The sequence below is a fragment of the Uranotaenia lowii genome, chromosome 1 (assembly GCF_029784155.1).
Source record: "Uranotaenia lowii strain MFRU-FL chromosome 1, ASM2978415v1, whole genome shotgun sequence".
In the NCBI taxonomy this organism is placed as follows: Eukaryota; Metazoa; Arthropoda; class Insecta; order Diptera; family Culicidae; genus Uranotaenia; species Uranotaenia lowii.
The window spans coordinates 194,068,567-194,088,704 of NC_073691.1; the positions used below are offsets into that span (position 1 = coordinate 194,068,567).

The 20,138-nt window shown below is 30.1% G+C and overlaps 1 protein-coding gene across 1 annotated transcript in view; it reads left to right on the top strand.

The window, feature by feature from the left end:
- The window catches only part of LOC129742071 (proteoglycan Cow), a 445,000-nt gene that overhangs the window by 319,295 nt on the left and 105,567 nt on the right, over positions 1-20,138 (top strand). Inside the window, exon 3 of the mRNA XM_055733918.1 lies at positions 14,535-14,637. Within this exon, the coding sequence (XP_055589893.1) occupies positions 14,535-14,637 (103 nt within the window). The remainder of the gene's footprint in view (positions 1-14,534; positions 14,638-20,138) is intronic.

A 20,138-nucleotide genomic window follows, 5' to 3' on the forward strand; every position in this document is an offset into this window, starting at 1 on the left:
ATTTTGAGACCATTTTGAGACTATTTTGAGACTATTTTGAGCCAATTTCGAGACAATTTTGAGACAATTTTGAGATAATTTTAAGACTATTTTGAGACCGTTTCGAGACAGTTTTGAGACAATTTTGATACAATTTCGAGACAATTTTGAGACAATTTTGAGATAATTTTAAGACTATTTTGAGACCGTTTCGAGACAACTTTGAGACAACTTCGAGACAATTTTTAGACAATTTTGATACAATTTTAATACAATTTTGAGACAATTTTGAGACAATTTTGACACAATTTTGACACAATTTTGTGACAATTTTGTGACAATTTTGAGACAATTTTGAGACAATTTTGAGATCATTTCGAGACAGTTTTGAAACAATATTGAGACAATCTGAGACAATGTTGAGACAATTTTGAGACAATTTTGAGACCATTCTGATACAATTCTCAGACAATTCTGAGACAATGTTGTGACAATTTTGAGACAATTTTGAGACAATTTTGAGACAATTTTGAGACAATTTTGAGACAATTTTGAGACAATTTTGAGACAATATTGAGACAATTTGAGACAATGTTGAGACAATTTTGAGACAATTTTGAGACAATATTGAGACAATATTGAGACAATTATGAGACAATTTTGAGACAATTTTGAGACAATTTTGAGACAATTTTGAGACAATATTGAGACAATTTGAGACAATGTTGAGACAATTTTGAGACAATTTTGAGACAATTTTGGGACAATATTGAGACAATATTGAGACAATTATGAGACAATTTTGAGACTATTTTGAGACAATTTTGAGACAATTTTGGGACAATATTGAGACAATATTGAGACAATTATGAGACAATTTTGAGACTATTTTGAGACAATTTTGAGACTATTTTGAGACTATTTTAAGACTATTTTGAGACAATTTTGAGACAATTTTGAGACAATTTGAGACAATTTTGAGACAATTCTGAGACAATTTTTGGACAATTTTTAGACAATTTTAAAACAATTTTAAGACAATTTTGAGACAATTTTTAAACAGTTTTGAGATTATTTCGAGACAATTTTCAGTCAATTCTGAAACTATGTTGAGTCAATTGTGAGACAATTTTGAGACAATTTTGTGATAATTTTAAAACTATTTTGAGACTATTTGTAGACAATTTTGAGACAATTTGGAGATAATTCTGAGACAATTTTTAGACAATTTTGAGACAATTTCAAGAGAATTTTTAAATAATTTCAAGATAATTTTGAGACAATCCTGAGACAATTTGGAAACAATTTTGAGACAATTTTGAGACAATTTTTGGACAATTTTGAGACAATTTTTAAACAATTTTGAGACAATTCTGAGACAGTTTTGAGATAATTTTGAGACAGCTTTGAGATTATTTCGAGACAATTTTCAGTCAATTCTGAAACTATGTTGAGACAATTGTGAGACAATTTTGAGACAACTTTGAGACAATTTTGAGACATTAATTAGACAATTTTGAGACCATTTCGAGATAATTTCGAGAGAATTTTGAGACAATTCTGAGACAATTTTTAGACAATTTTGAGACAATTTCAAGAGAATTTTTCAATAATTTCAAGATAATTTTGAGACAATTCTGAGACAATTTGGAAACAATTTTGAGACAATTTTGAGACAATTTTGAGACAATTTGAGATAATTTTGAGACAATTTTGAAAAAAATTTGAGACAATTTTTCGATAATTTCGAGAGAATTTTTAAATAACTTCAAGACAATTTTTAGACAATTATGAGAAAATTTTGAGACAATTTTGAGACAATTTTGAGACAATTTTGAGACATTTTTGAGACAATTTTGAGACAATTTTGAAGTAATTTTGAGACAATTTTTAGACAATTTTGACAAAATTTGACACAATTTAAAAACAATTCTGAGACAATTTTGTGACAATTTGGGAAAATTTTGAGACAATTTTGAGACAATTTCGACTATTCTGACAATTTTGACAGTTTTGATAATTTTGACAATATTGATAATTTTGAGAAATTTATGAGACAATTTTCAGAAAACTTTGATACAATTTTGAGAAAATTTGGAGACTATTTTGAGACAATTTTGAGACAATTTTGAGACAATTTTGAGACAATTTCGGCTATTTTGACAATTTTGACAATTTTGATAAATTTGACAATTTTGATAATTTTGAGAAAATTGGGAGACAATTTTGAAACAATTTTGAGACAGTTTTGAGATAATTTTGAGGCAGTTTTGAGACAATTTTAAAACAATTTTGAGACAATTTTTTGACAATTTTGAGATAATTTCGAGATAATTTCGAGAGAATTTTTTAATAATTTCAAGACAATTTTTGTTTGATTTTAAAAATGATGTGAAAAATTCAGGCCTAACAAAGGCAATCTGGCAAGCTTAGTCTAATCCTATTAATATTCGATATTTGATACTAAATTTCTTTCAACAAGTGAGAAGTTTTTTGAAAAGCTGTTATAGAATTGTTGACCTGGGATAATATTTGAAGGTTTTAGCTTTAGTTTTGAATCCAAATTGTTATTCTTGAATCATTTTGGTTTATCAAAATTTTACTTAGAATTTGAAATTTTGAGTATAAAGAAGAAAATTTTGCATGACATTTATGGACCCTCATAGGGGATGTTCAACCCCTAAAATCCCAGTTGGGTTGAGCTATTTCTACGTTTAAAAAATGTTATTCCCACTAATTTTATGTTCGAATATGGAATCATTTATAAAAAATGTATATTTTAATTTAAGATCACTAATACAAATGGAAATTCGATTTTTGGAAATTTGAAAGTATGAATTATTCCAAAAAAGAATTTCCAAATTGTTATTTTTATGATCGCTTATAATAAAGATAGTTAAAAGTGTAAGTTTTGGATTAATTTACAGCTGATGAATTAACATAAGTTAGAAGTTATTTGGATACCAAAATGTGTGTCGCTTTGAGAGCAGCAAAGCAGAAAAAGCAGTATCCATTTGAAGGGGAAGGGCAATCAAAGTTCCGAAGAGAAAACAAAACCCATAATCAAACTTTTCCCCTAAGCAACTTCCGGTTAGTCGAGAAAAGTTTTTGGGAGCTTTTTACAAATTTCCATCTCCGACGTCCCCGAGGGAGAAATTTTCCCCAATTTTGTGGCTGTAGCTTGTTTTTGTGTTGAAAAATCTTTAACAATGAATGATTTTCATCGATTCCAATGTTAAGTATGGATTAGTAAATTAAAAGTATTTGAAAATTCATCAATCCATTTGTTTTATTCTGACATCAGAACTCAGAATCTACATTCAAATTTTGGTTTATAAAAATGGGAAAAAATGTTTTTGATAATTTTTTCAAATTAAAATTTATCTTATTGTTATTATTTTTTAAAATCGAACGAGAAAAAAAATGAAAATCACGGAATCGATGGCTTCGGCAGGCCACCGGTGAATGTCTAATGCTGACAAGCTCACCTTGGATATGATGATTCCTCCACCCGAAGACCGTCAATATTGATCCTTACTCGAGGATGTCAAATGAGGATTACCTTCTGCCACCCAAAGTCGGAGTGCAAAATAGAATGAATGAAAACACATCATCAAAAGATGTAGTATAACCGGGTAGACAGACATGTAGGTACCATCACAGGATAGGATGACTTTCAGTTTTGCAAGCTTAATTTGAATTTTCTTTTATTTAACTTTTTATTTAAAATCCGATATTTAGAAATGCGTTTTGATCTCAACCTTTTACGTAAATTTTATCCCTTCAAGATGTCAAAACTCTAAACATTTCTGAGAAAAAAAATTTTGTTGCCAGCCTAACGTTCATATGTTAGAAGCAGGGGCATGCAAGTTCGCCCGCTCATTTCCATACTTTGTCACCTCGGTTGAGTTCATGTTTTTGTGTCTGTGCATGTCTGTGTCTGTGTGTTGTCTTGTGTATGTGTGCAAGTAGGTAGAAAGCCCACACGGTTCTTTTCATTGTGGTGGACTCTTCTTCTTAGCATCCATCCTTAGTCGTCGTCGTCGTTCAGCAGTTAGTTTTGAAGGAGCAGAACCAGCAGCAGCTTCTTCATCAGAAAATGCCATTGCGTGATGAATGATGATTTGAATATCGTGTAACGAGCCGAACGCGGCCATGAATGTCAAACACACACGGTTTTGTAGCCGTAGCAGAAGGTGGGTAGCAGACGGCTTTAGTTCAGCCAGATTGCCTGAGTCTACAATGTTTGCCCTCTATGAGCTTTCTCGGTTCAGGGTTGCTCGATGAAGTTTGCATCCGTTTAAGTTTATTTTTCCTAAAATTTGATCCACATGTGGGATTCAAAGGTATGCCATTTTTTATCACGAGTCTGACTCGTATTTGTAGAAATTTCTGGTCTTGGCTATGATTTACTTTTTCGAATAGGCGTTTCTGAACACCTGTTTAAATCTTCAGCTTATATTCTCTATCACGAGTCAGACTCGAGGTATTTGGCTAAGCACGAGCCTGGCTTGTGGTAAAAAGCTAAAGGATGGCCTGTTCTAAATGTTATTTAATTTTCGAAAAAAAAATTCTTATGAATTTTTTTTTAAATAAGTACCACCCCGATTCACGCGCCATGTAATCCAAGCCCTCGCACACTTTCAGTGGTGGTTTTTAAATATTTGTAATTCGAACCATACAAAGAAGGGAGGTGTCTTCCGCAGAAAAGTATCATGCCCTCGTAACTTAACCGAGGGCGACGAACGAACCGAAACGGAACCACCAGCCAACCTTCAATATGTGAGCGTGTATGTGAGGAAACATAGACAAAATATGGATAGTTCAATAGTTCAATTTGTTCGCGGGCTCTTTTCGCGGCAAACGCGCTTTCAAGAAGAAATGCTGGTTGATGTGCCCACTTTGGCCAAAATGAGACGCCTTCATTTCATGGCCTTTCCGGTGACCAGAGATTGATTTTAAATTTTTTTGCAAAAAATTTCTATTTTTATTTAGAATTTTACATGTCGCAGGTGTTTTTTGTATTTTGAGCCCAAAAACAAGTTGTCTTTAACACTTCGCAACAATTAATGTATGAAAAAAGTGGAAAATCGTATTTTATATAAATTTTTTTTCCTTGATGTACTCATCATTTCCAACTGTTTAAAATGATTTTTGAGGAAAAAAAAAATCATGAAATGAAGGGTTAATTTATCAGATTAGACAATACCTAAATTTTAATTTGTGTTATGAATTTGGAATTTAAGTCAATAATCAACTTTGAAGCTGCAATGCAAAACAATATTTCCTGAAATCAATCTGAGATCAAACATTGTTTTGAAATTTGCAAACTTTTGATAACTTGAATTAAAACTTAGAATCTATGAACTGGATAAAGGATCCGGATAGTGTAAGCATAATTTCACTTTTTTTTTAATCGGAATTTTTGTATGTTGGTTGTTGGTTTTAAAAATAACGGAAAATATGAATAATCTTAGTACACTCCAAAAGAATGCAAAGTCAAATATTTTTTCAATTGCAAAAATTTTCAACGTATTCAAAATTTAAATTAGTTCCTAGTCTTCGTAAATTTTTAAATTTTAAATTTTTATTTTTAAACTGCGACCCAGAGATGGGTCTTGACTCAAACATTCACTCAGCGAAACTTTTTTGTAGAGAAATGAATCCAACTTAGATGAAATTTCAGGGACTAGATAAGAGAAAATCGATGTTGAAAAACATGCGAAAAAAATTTCGCCTTGTCTCCCGATAGGACTTGAACCCACATCTTGCGCCTCTCCGGGGCGCAAGACATCGACACTCAAGCAGTATAATATTCATACGCCAGGTTGGTCTCCTGTAGTAGAATGTTAATACATGGGCCCCGGAGAGGCGCAAGATGTGGGTTCAAGTCCTACCGGGAGACAAGGCGAAATTTTTTTCGCATGTTTTTCAACATCGATTTTCTCTTATCTAGTCCCTGAAATTCATCTAAGTTGGATTCATTTCTCTACATTTAAATTTAAATTTGGAAGAAAAAATTCCAACCCGTATAGGACTCCAAATTGTATAGAACTCCAATTAGAAACACAGTCGAAATCGTCAAGAACATCCAAATTGTCGACAATATCAAAAATGTTAAATGTCAAACACTTAGAATTAAAAACAATCCAAAACCGACTTAACCAGGGCACCACAATCAAGTTCAATACACCAAAATCAAAGTTCGAAGCTCGAACAGGCCATCCCAAAAAACTTTCAAGTTTCGTTTTGAACCAAGAAAAGTTAGTTGAACCGGTAAAATTCAGTTGTCAGTGGTCCGCTAAATTCCTTTTGAATCAATTTAATTTCATTATGCTAAATAGTTCTAATTTATAAAATTTTAAGGAAGTTGGAACGGCCTGGAGTGAAGTTCACAAAAATGGCAAAATTGACTAATTTGAGCAATTGAAAAAACTAATCAAAATGAACAAATTTAACTCGATTTTCGAGTGATTGACAAAATGATGGGATTGCAAAATTTAATAAAAAAACGAATCTGACAACTTTAAAAATCTAAAACGAATAAAAAAAATGGAAAATAATGATCAAATTGAATTAATTTTTAAATTAACTAAACTTACCAATTTCACCAAATAAAATAAATTGGAAAATTTTCAAATTTGTCCAAGTTTTCCAAATTGACCAATTTCACAGATTTGAAAAAAAAAATCGCTGTCAAAATTGACAATTCGAAAATACTGAAAAAAATTACAAAATTAACAAAATTTGAAATCTCGTGACAAAAGTGACAAAATTGACAAAATCCATCTCATCGACTTAGTTGATAAAAATGCGGAAAACTGACAGAATTCACGAAATAAAAATAAAAATACAAAAGTGACAAAATTTTCTTATTTATTTCTATCGTCATCATAGTTAAATTCAACAAAACTTGAGCAAAAAAATCAAAATGTACAAAATTAAAAAAAAAATACTAGTTTGACAAAATTAACAAAGAGCTTGGTTACCATATATGAGATATTGATCATTATAGATTTGAAAAATATGGCAGAAAATGAAATTTTATTTGCAAAAATCCTATAAAAAAGAATTAATTGACACCAAGCCCGTGTGAAGGACCACGGGGGGAGGGGATATTTGCTCGAAATACTAACATTGCCAAAAATACCCAATAGAAAATAAAATCTATTTCTTAGACCATTTTCTTACTCGTAATCAACACATAAAATTGTAAAAATAATAAACTTTACTGAGGAATAATTGGGCAACAATGTTGTGCCATCCATTACCATCGACTTGACATTAAGTCGATTGGCAAACAGAACGAGAAGAAGAAGAAGAATTAAAAAATAATTCCAAATGATAATTCTTATTCTGAAATAGAAATTTTAAGTCAATACCTTCGAAATGCACAAAACGAATGTGAATTGAAATAAAACGAAAATTTAAAGCTTTGGACATGAGAATCAGTGCCAAGAAATAGAATTCATAAAATATAACCAGATTATCAAAGAAATTTAATTTGAATTCGAAATAAATTAAAGATCAGGTCAAAAACTAATCACTGTTAAAAATTGTTAAGCAAAATGCCAATAATTGTTTATTATTAATCGTACTCATTTACATTTATTTTTCTTCACTTCAATTGCAGAGTTGACTGAAAACTTCATCTGTAATATCTTAAACTTGAAACAATATTAAACCATGATTTCAATGTGAATTTTAAATATTATTCTAAAATATTAATTTTTAACTAAGTGAATTTATTAAATACACGTCGATGTTGATTGAAAGAATTTTATTAATAGGAAAATCTTTAATTTTATTCAAAGAGTGTTAGTGATTCTTTTCTATTTTTTTATTCAGATTCTTCCAGCCGTCAAAATAAAAGGCTACAAAACTTTATTTGTGTTTTTTTTATCATTTTTCAAAATCGATTCCAAAAAGATGAATCAAAACATTAAAAAAAAATTAGCTTTTAAATCAGTGATACGTTTCAAGCCCAATTAAAGTTTAAAATTTTAAGCTCTGAATATTTTGTCGCCGTCAATCGGAAAATTGGGTCCTGGAAAGGATGAAGCGTAGAAACTAATTTTTTCTTATTAAACATCTAAATTTATGCACAGAAGATTATGTTCGCAGAGCAACAAAAATTCTGTGGTGAATATCGAAGACAAAATTATTATAAATATTTCAACAATAAAATGTGAATTCAATTTATCGGATAAATCGGTGAAAGTTATGTTGTTTTAGTAAAAACATTTCAAGATGATTAAAATGAAAATTCGCTCCAAGAGGTGTGAAAATTCGTCACATGTCGAAAATGCTTCTTATCAAATTCTACTCGCTCATTTTCGGTATGAATTTTCTTATTCATAAACTTGAAATGTTCTTGCTAAAAGAATATAACTTTAACCGATAAGGTCGATAAATAAAACTTACAATGTTAGTTATCATCGTTTAATTTAAATATAATATGGAGAGAATTGATAAGTTTTTGGTGCTTATGTTTTGATTATTGATTTGGAAGATTTTGGCGTATTGTCAATCATCCCTAGTTTTGGTGATATGTAATTTATGAGATTAAAAATGAATCAGTGTAGAGTAAAATTTATTATTGATGCCTGATCAACAAACAAATCTACATGAAGGGAAAAAAAGTGATTTTGTACTTTTATTATACTTTTTAAATAAGGGATAATATTCTGATAATGATGCTGATGCATGGTCTTAAAAAGAAAAATTCCGCAGATTTTCAAAATTTTGAAAGACTACAATTATATACTACAATCTGACATTACTGAAAAAAGTTTAAAACAATAATTTCATATAACAAATTTGTTGTAATCTGCAAAGCAATTTGATTTATGCTTTAAAAAATATCTTGAATTCTGTATAGTTGATACTTCTTTAAAATTTCGCTAAAATCTATGTTTTCACAGAATTGGAAAAAATAAACAAATAGAAAATATTATTTGTTCTGACTTTCGTGGATGCGATTTCAGATAGATGATTGATAGATGATAGATGATAGAATAAAAGAGAACATTTTACATACATCGGTGTCAATGCATATACAGTCTATAAACTGGCAGCACACAGCAAATCACTGATACCCAAAAAATTGAAGGGGCTAACTTGACGTAGAGCATACAGTGACCATCTTTGATGAGATCTATCAAATATTTATATTTTTTTTTGCGGGTGTCAAAATTACTTGGAACCTTAGAGAAGTTGATGAAATGTTGATGAATAGTGCAGAATTTTCTTAAATAGTTTTTACCTGTTTTCAAAAGCTTCAGAGAACCAAATTAGCTGTTAAATTATTTGCCCTCAGAAAAATGTTAATTTTTTTATCTTGTGTTACTTATCAAAACCCTTTTTAATGTGGATTTGAAGAACAAGAAACACAAAATTAAATCGAGGCTTAAATCGGTTTCTTGAAGAATATTTCGTATCTGCATAAAATTTATAAAGAAATAAACGATTTTTTTATTATAAAAGTGATTAGTAATAGTGAACTTGTTTAGATACACGCCCTAATAAAAACCAATTTTAAAGAAGAGGTAGGGTTTTTGTTTGCCAAGATTTGAGTTTCAATATGTAAGGTTTATTAAACTGCAAATCGAAATTGATTTTTCAAATTTGACAAGGAAAAAGAAGAATAGTAATTTCAACAATATTCCACTTATGTTCAATCATTTTTCTGGTCAACTATACGTCTATGGTAGATTTTATGTCATCAACAGTACAAATAGTCGAATCAACTATAATTTTATGGTTGATTTAATGCATTATACAGTACTTAGAAAAATCAGTTACTTTAAAGAATATGATTATTTCTTGATTTATCAGGAGCAGTAGGTTATAAGCCTTTGGTTCCTACCTGCGATTGGGCTGCCATCTTGGACTTCGCTGGCAGGAGCCGCTTAGTTCTAAGGGTGCGACGCCAATTTTCCGACGCTTAGAGCTGAGATTAAAGATCTCCACAGCTGGCAATCCACAGTGAAGACGCTGGATCCGGATCGCCAGCAGAGGAGATCTTTTATCTCAGCCCTATGCGTCCGACAATCGACACCGGACCCTTAGGTTGGTAGATCCAATAATATGATTGATTCAACTATAAATATGATAGATGTTAAGTCCGACGGGCGGACTAAAAGTTAAAAGAAGAGCGCGAGAGAAGAGGGGAGAGTTTTCAGGCAATCAGCGTGCAGCAGCCCGCCAAAATATAAAAATTCGAGCTCTCCCGCGATTCGTCATTCGACATCAAATCACCAAACCGTTGAGATGGGACGGAAGTGACAGAATGTGTAAATATGAAGTGTAAATAATAGTAGGTAGATAAGTATAGAGAGATAAAAAAGAATTGTAATTCGACAGAGTGTCTAGTTTTTCTTCTGTACTTCGCTCCGACATCTTACTGCCAGCTGGTCCAGCTGCCACAATCGGTTCTTCTCAGAAACCTCCTGAAAGAGTTATGATTTCGGTCAAACGTGGTTCAGTGATGTCAACTTTCCAGATTTTTCTGGATCTTCCAGAATTTTTGGACTTCCGTCAGACATTTTCATAGATTTTCAGACTTCCAGACTTTGGACAATTCTTCCAGACAATTTCAGACTTTTGGCTTTGAACGTGATTGTTCTACAAAATAAAAAAAAATGGAAAGATTATCATGAAAAAATGGCCAAAAAATTGTAATCGAAAAGTGTTTGATAGATATTTATAATGGGAATTTCGCAAACACATATTTAAAACTGCCCCTTTTAGCACAAAACTCCAAGGTATTAATAGATGGCAAACACATCAATGTGTAACACAGTGTGATTATTATGTGGGCCATATTATGGGTGATCAAAAAAAAGTCCTACAAAATACGCTATGCAGACTTTTCTACAATTTTTTCATAATGTTCCAGACTTTTTTGAAAAAGAGTTGGCATCTCTACCGTGGTTGTCTCTTGAGGTCCAAACCCACGAAGAGAGTAGACCATCAGTGGTAGTTAGTTATCCAAGCGTTCACATCCACCTGGCCTTGGCCTCCAGGCAGACAGACAAAAGAACAATCAATCATAAAAATATAGTTGAATTGACTGGTTATGTAGATGAATGCCTAGAACCAACCATGCAATTGTAGTCAATGTGTTTTATTTATAGTTAATTGCAAATGGTCAATTAGAAATGTATATTCTAGAATCTATTATATCCATAGTTCAATGCAAAATATTCAACTACATTTTGATGAACAATTAACTGATTTTGAGAAGGATTTTTTCTCTGTGCAGAGATACGTTCAGCTCGAATTGTCAGAATTTGGCAACCTTATAAATACACAGCAGGAGAAATCACACGGTTTCCCATCGCGGGTTTCGTCATGTTTCGCTAATGAACGTTGGTAAATATTGTCGGGACAATCTTGCTTGAACTCAAACTTAGAAAGACGAGGATGGCGAGGTATGGTAAGGGGTTAAGAAGCAAAGTCGAACTACATACATACACAGTCCTGCTGATACATACACGTATGGCGGCTCCTGTATGACTCAAATTTTTACGCCCGGTTGCGTTTTGCGAGGTCGCGTTGTGGTTTTAGTTCTTGGGGTGGATTATCGGGGGGGTTTCCTGAATCTTGGGAGTGCTAGATGATTGCTGATATGAAATTCAAATGCTAAATTCTCTCCGTTGATTTGAGTGGTTTTATTATGATTTGCCACCGATGGTGCTGAAGTGTGACGGTTCGGTGCCATTATTTAAATGCGAGCTGTCTTCTTTCTTGTGGAGTACTCGTTTTTTTTTTCTTTTTGTAGCTGAGGAGTGCTAGTTTCTACCTGAAATGACGCACAAATGAGAAAGTTGGAAAAAATAAGACAGATAATATCGTGGAAAAGTGTCTCAGTATCAAGAGATTCTGGAATTAAAATTCAAACTTAAGGAATGTTGGTTGAAAAGCTTCAATCACATGTAAGTGATGATAATTTTGTATTTTTATCGAAATTTTTTTTAAATGTTTGATTTTTGCTCATTTTGCTAAACTGGGGAACTTTGATCACTTTATTTCTGTAAACTTCTCAAAAACGGAATCTAGTGATTTGCGATTTGCTTTATTTTAAGAAATTTTCACCATGTTTTGTGAATTATCAAATCTTGGGCCTCCCAACGCGTGAAAAAGAAGTTGGACTTTAAAGTGTTAATATTAATCATAGGTTTAATTTCTAATACATAATTTTCGAATCTGAACTGACTTCGACGATTTTCTTATTTCTGTAAATGTTAATTGAACTCTCGAAAACTTTGTTCACCAACAATGTGTTATGTTTGTGCTCCTGATTATGGCAGCTATTCCGTCAAAACACCTCTGATACAAGCGCTCTCAAATACTTTTTATTGGCAGAATTTCCCCCGAGGACTTTCTCTCTTCCCTGGCAGCCAGTAATGAACACATTCAGATTGTTTCTGGCATGAATGTATCTGGGACATTTGGAACTTTAACAGCTCCATCGTTAGAATGTGTCACCGGAAAACTATCCACTCTCGAATACCGAAAAATCCACCGGTCGGCGGTGGCGGCGCGGCCCTCGGGTAGACAGCTCGAAATTGTCACCGATGATATTCCCCGGTCGGACCTGATGAGATGTGAGTGAGGTTCCAACTTTTCCTGGCACTCCAACTCCAAACGACCATGTCCACCCCCAGCAACCAACCCTGCTGCAGATCCGGTACCCGGCAGCTTCCCCAATGCACCATTCCCAATCTTCCGGGCCAGGTTCTGATGTTTGCCGGACTCCGACACCACTTGCCGGCCCTGATGGCGGTTGATGGGAAATTATGCAAATTTATTCATAATATTGTTCTATGGATGGCGCATCGTAGCCGAGGGACCAGGCAGCGCCGACCGAAGCCAAGCCGCCACATTTGCTTGATCAGAGACAGACAGCGGAACTTGGCCGGCGACATCCAGCGACCGGGTCAGAGGCCACACGGAAAAAAATATATCATACCCAAGTTGGGGAAGGTCGTAATGGAATAATGAAATTGAGCCACCCCACTTTGGCGCTCTTAGTTGATGCTGTCGGTCGAGTAAAACGGTTTTCGGCCCATCCCAGTTGGAATAGGTTTAACTTTTCCCTACTAAAAAGGCAGTGACAGATTTTGCAATTGACGAGTTCGTCAATAATTTTTAAAACTGTCAAAAATGTTCAAAAATTCGCAAAATGTCTAAATTATGAATATGTTAAAAGTGTCAAAAATAACAAAAGTGCAAAACTTCCGGAAAGGTCGAAAGTGTCAAAAACATCTTGAAAACTGTCAAAATTAACCTAGTTGTCAGTTGTTTGTCAAACGTCAAAATCATCAAATTTTAAACATCGAAACCAAGGTTCTTAGAAACACAAGGTTCTCCGAATTTCATAGTAAGTAGGCGAGGAGTGCGCAGGGCGCTCAATGAGTTTGAATATAAACATAAGAATATTTTGTCGGCTGATAAGTGGTTTGTAGATAAAAAAAAAAACTCCACGAGCTTTGCAGTTGCAAAACCAAAATGGCCAAAATGGCTGAATCGGGAATTTGACTAACGGTAACTCCTCCTATGTATACATACCTTGATCAAAACTGTGAAAGTTGTTGTTGTCGTTATTATTAGAATTGTAATTATTGGCCAAACATTCAAAATTGTCAAATTTTTTATAGTTGTAAAAATTTTAAGAATCGTCATTTTTTTAAATGTCAAAATTTTATAATTTCTAGAATTGAAAAATTGTCTAAATTGAGAAAATTGTCAAAATTATCTCGAAACTGTCTGATTTTTTAACTTTATCAAGATTGTTAAAAGTATTGAAATGGTCAAAATGTAGTCAACTGTAAAAATTTATAAATTGACATAAAATTAGTTGACAAAATTTATGAAAAACTTGAAAATAGTTCTAAAATAAAAATATGTTGAAATATTTTTCGAACAAATCAAGAATGCGTTGCGTTCTTCGTTTTGTTTGACCATAAATATGATCAAATAATACGAAAGAACTCAACGCATACTTGATCAGTTCGGAAAATTTTTCAAAGCTCATTTTGATAATATTTTAATTCCAAAACTGATTTTAATTTTTTTAAATTGTCAACTAATTTTATGACAATAATGATTTTTTTACAGAGGACAGAGAGCTCGAAAATTATTAAGATTAAGATTAAAGCTTCAACAGCTACAACTTTGCGGACGCATTGTCAAGGAATTCCTGGAATGACTTCGTTACTTCCGATTGCATTACGCCATCGCTAAAAGCTTTCCGCATTTCCAACCCTGGATAATCTTGTTTGCCAACTCAATTGGCCGGAAATGGAGCAACCATCATCCATCGTGTTGCTGGACAACTACGAATTGCATTCCAAGAGGCACAATTTTAGAGCTAAACAATGTCCTTGGCTCTTGTTGAGCTTGAATAGTTTGACAGAATTCCGAGGGAGAGAAAGCCATTTTTCAGATGACAAAAAAAATAAATATTGAAAACTGCAATTTCCTCTCGGTTTTTACCTTAAATTAGTTTTAACTTATCTTTTTTTTTGCGTTTTTCATTTTTCTTCCAGGTGATCTGTGCAAACCACTCAATTGCAAAAAGAAAGAGCTCTGTCTGCTGGAAGACGCCTACACCGCAGTCTGTGTCTCCAAGAAGGAACTGCACAAGAACAAGTAAGTACATTTTGATTGACTTTGGAACAGCAAATTAGTGTTCTTGAAAAAAATATTCATTCAGTTTAGGATCATCTCATTTTACTTTTTCGATTAAACAAATTCGGCGCCACTCGCTAATACTTTACTGAAAAGCGGTTTTGAGAAGTCTTTAGTGAGTCTTTGAACTCTTCCTACATTTATCAGCAATCTCAATTTATCAAAAATAAATAAATTTACAGCTCGTTTTGTCATTTTCTATCAGCAGATAATCCTCTTGGATATTCTGAGGCCAACAGGCCTGAGGCCAAGTCCTCTTTCTTTTGTCATCCCACGTTTCTCCATAAGCAGAAGTCTCGATCAGGATTATAATTTTCTATAAGCCGAAGTCTCAATCAAACTTGTAATTAAAATTCGATCAATGTCCAAGATGACAATATTTACAAAATTGACAAAATTGACAAAATTGACAAAATTGACAAAATTGACAAAATTGACAAAATTGACAAAATTGACAAAATTGACAAAATTGACAAAATTGACAAAATTGACAAAATTGACAAAATTGACAAAATTGACAAAATTGACAAAATTGACAAAATTGACAAAATTGACAAAATTGACAAGATTGACAAAATTGACAAAATTGACAAAATTGACAAAATTGACCAAATTGACCAAATTGACAAAATTGACCAAATTGACAAAAATGACAAAATTGACAAAATTGACAAAATTGACAAAATTGACAAAATTGACAAAATTGACAAAATTGACAAAATTGACAAAATTGACAAAATTGACAAAATTGACAAAATTGACAAAATTGACAAAATTGACAAAATTGACAAAATTGACAAAATTGACAAAATTGACAAAATTGACAAAATTGACAAAATTGACAAAATTGACAAAATTGACCAAATTGACAAAATTGACCAAATTGACAAAAATGACAAAATTGACAAAATTGACAAAATTGACAAAATTGACAAAATTGACAAAATTGACAAAATTGACAAAATTGACAAAATTGACAAAATTGACAAAATTGTCAAAATTGACAAAATTGTCAAAATTGTCAAAATTGTCAAAATTGACAAAATTGTCAAAATTGTCAAAATTGTCAAAATTGTCAAAATTGTCAAAATTGTCAAAATTGTCAAAATTGTCAAAATTGTCAAAATTGTCAAAATTGTCAAAATTGTCAAAATTGTCAAAATTGTCAAAATTGTCAAAATTGTCAAAACTGTCAAAATTGTCAAAATTGTCAAAATTGTCAAAATTGTCAAAATTGTCAAAATTGTCAAAATTGTCAAAATTTTCAAAATGGTCAAAATTGTCAAAATTGTCTAAATTGTCAAAATTGTCAAAATTGTCAAAATTGTCAAAATTGTCAAAATTGTCAAAATTGTCAAAATTGTCAAAATTGTCAGTATTGTCAAAATTGTCAAAATTGTCAAAATTGTCAAAATTATCAAAATTGTCAAAATTGTCAAAATTGTCAAAATTGTCAAAATTGTCAAAATTGTCAAAATTGTCAAAATTGTCAAAATTGTCGAAATTGTCAAAATTGTCAAATTGTCAAAATTGTCAAAATTGTCAAAATTGTCAAAATTGTCAAAATTGTCAAAATTGTCAAAATTGTCAAAATTGTCAAAATTGTCAAAATTGTCAAAATTGTCAAAATTGTCAAAATTGTCAAAATTGTCAAAATTGTCAAAATTGTCAAAATTGTCAAAATTGTCAAAATTGTCAAAATTGTCAAAATTGTCAAAATTGTCAAAATTGTCAAAATTGTCAAAATTGTCAAAATTGTCAAAATTGTCAAAATTGTCAAAATTGTCAAAATTGTCAAAATTGTCAAAATTGTCAAAATTGTCAAAATTGTCAAAATTGTCAAAATTGTCAAAATTGTCAAAATTGTCAAAATATTCAAAATATTCAAAATTGTCAAAATTGTCAAAATTGTCAAAATTGTCAAAATTGTCAAAATTGTCAAAATTGTCAAAATTGTCAAAATTGTCAAAATTGTCAAAATTGTCAAAATTGTCAAAATTGTCAAAATTGTCAAAATTGTCAAAATTGTCAAAATTGTCAAAATTGTCAAAATTGTCAAAATTGTCAAAATTGTCAAAATTGTCAAAATTGTCAAAATTGTCAAAATTGTCAAAATTGTCAAAATTGTCAAAATTGTCAAATTGTCAAAATTGTCAAAATTGTCAAAATTGTCAAAATTGTCAAAATTGTCAAAATTGTCAAAATTGTCAAATTTGTCAAAATTGTCAAAATTGTCAAAATTGTCAAAATTGACCAAAATGACAAAATTGACAAAATTGACAAAATTGACAAAATTGACAAAATTGACAAAATTGACAAAATTGACAAAATTGACCAAATAGACAAAATTGTCAAAATTGTCAAAATTATCAAAATTGTCAAAATTGTCAAAATTGTCAAAATTGTCAAAATTGTCAAAATTGTCAAAATTGTCAAAATTGTCAAAATTGTCAAAATTGTCAAAATTGTCAAAATTGTCAAAATTGTCAAAATTGTCAAAATTGTCAAAATTGTCAAAATTGTCAAAATTGTCAAAATTGTCAAAATTGTCAAAATTGTCAAAATTGTCAAAATTGTCAAAATTGTCAAAATTGTCAAAATTGTCAAAATTGTCAAAATTGTCAAAATTGTCAAAATTGTCAAAATTGTCAAAATTGTCAAAATTGTCAAAATTGACAAAATTGACAAAATTGACAAAATTGACAAAATTGACAAAATTGACAAAATTGACAAAATTGACAAAATTGACAAAATTGACAAAATTGACAAAATTGACAAAATTGTCAAAATTGTCAAAATTGTCAAAATTGTCAAAATTGTCAAAATTGTCAAAATTTTCAAAATTGTCAAAATTTTCAAAATTGTCAAAATTTTCAAAATTGTCAAAAATGTCAAAATTGTCAAAATTGTCAAAATTGTCAAAATTGTCAAAATTGACAAAATTGTCAAAATTGTCAAAATTGACAAAGTTTACAAAATTGACAAAATTGACTAATTGTCAAAATTGTCAAAATTGTCAAAATTGTCAAAATTGTCAAAATTGTCAAAATTGTCAAAATTGTCAAAATTGTCAAAATTGTCAAAATTGTCAAAATTGTCAAAATTGTCAAAATTGACAAAATTGACAAAATTGACAAAATTGTCAAAATTGACAAAATTGACAAAATTGACAAAATTGTCAAAATTGACAAAATTGACAAAATTGACAAAATTCACAAAATTCACAAAATTCACAAAATTCACAAAATTGACAAAATTGACAAAATTGACAAAATTGACAAAATTGACAAAATTGACAAAATTGACAAAATTGACAAAATTGACAAAATTGACAAAATTGACAAAATTGACAAAATTGACAAAATTGACAAAATTGACAAAATTGACAAAATTGACAAAATTGACAAAATTGACAAAATTGACAAAATTGACAAAATTGTCAAAATTGTCAAAATTGTCAAAATTGTCAAAATTGTCAAAATTGTCAAAATTGTCAAAATTGTCAAAATTGTCAAAATTGTCAAAATTGTCAAAATTGTCAAAATTGTCAAAATTGTCAAAATTGTCAAAATTGTCAAAATTGTCAAAATTGACAAAATTGACAAAATTGACAAAATTGACAAAATTGACAAAATTGACAAAATTGACAAAATTGACAAAATTGACAAAATTGACAAAATTGACAAAATTGACAAAATTGACAAAATTGTCAAAATTGTCAAAATTGTCAAAATTGTCAAAATTGTCAAAATTGTCAAAATTTTCAAAATTGTCAAAATTTTCAAAATTGTCAAAATTTTCAAAATTGTCAAAAATGTCAAAATTGTCAAAATTGTCAAAATTGTCAAAATTGTCAAAATTGACAAAATTGTCAAAATTGTCAAAATTGTCAAAATTGTCAAAATTGTCAAAATTGTCAAAATTGTCAAAATTGTCAAAATTGTCAAAATTGTCAAAATTGTCAAAATTGTCAAAATTGTCAAAATTGTCAAAATTGTCAAAATTGTCAAAATTGTCAAAATTGTCAAAATTGACAAAATTGACAAAATTGACAAAATTGACAAAATTGTCAAAATTGACAAAATTGACAAAATTGTCAAAATTGACAAAATTGACAAAATTGACAAAATTCACAAAATTCACAAAATTCACAAAATTGACAAAATTGACAAAATTGACAAAATTGACAAAATTGACAAAATTGACAAAATTGACAAAACTGACAAAATTGACAAAATTGACAAAATTGACAAAATTGACAAAATTGACAAAATTGACAAAATTGACAAAATTGACAAAATTGACAAAATTGACAAAATTGACAAAATTGACAAAATTGACAAAATTGACAAAATTGACAAAATTGACAAAATTGACAAAATTGACAAAATTGACAAAATTGACAAAATTGACAAAATTGACAAAATTGACAAAATTGACAAAATTGACAAAATTGACAAAATTGACAAAATTGACAAAATTGACAAAATTGACAAAATTGACAAAATTGACAAAATTGACAAAATTGACAAAATTGACAAAATTGACAAAATTGACAAAATTGTCAAAATTGTCAAAATTGTCAAAATTGTCAAAATTGTCAAAATTGTCAAAATTGTCAAAATTGTCAAAATTGTCAAAATTGTCAAAATTGTCAAAATTGTCAAAATTGTCAAAATTGTCAAAATTGTCAAAATTGTCAAAATTGTCAAAATTGTCAAAATTGTCAAAATTGTCAAAATTGTCAAAATTGTCAAAATTGTCAAAATTGTCAAAATTGTCAAAATTGTCAAAATTGTCAAAATTGTCAAAATTGTCAAAATTGTCAAAATTGTCAAAATTGTCAAAATTGTCAAAATTGTCAAAATTGTCAAAATTGTCAAAATTGTCAAAATTGTCAAAATTGTCAAAATTGTCAAAATTGTCAAAATTGTCAAAATTGTCAAAATTGTCAAAGTTCTCAAAATTGTCAAAACTGTCAAAACTGTCAAAATTGTCAAAATTGTCAAAATTGTCAAAATTGTCAAAATTGTCAAAATTGTCAAAATTGTCAAAATTGTCAAAATTGTCAAAATTGTCAAAATTGTCAAAATTGTCAAAATTGTCAAAATTGTCAAAACTGTCAAAATTGTCAAAATTGTCAATATTGTCAATATTGTCAAAATTGTCAAAATTGTCAAAATTGTCAAAATTGTCAAAATTGTCAAAATTGTCAAAATTGTCAAAATTGTCAAAATTGTCAAAATTGTCAAAATTGTCAAAATTGTCAAAATTGTCAAAATTGTCAAAATTGTCAAAATTGTCAAAATTGTCAAAATTGTCATAATTGTCAAAATTGTCAAAATTGTTAAAATTGTCAAAATTGTCAAAATTGTCAAAATTGTCAAAATTGTCAAAATTGTCAAAATTGTCAAAATTGTCAAAATTGTCAAAATTGTCAAAATTGTCAAAATTGTCAAAAT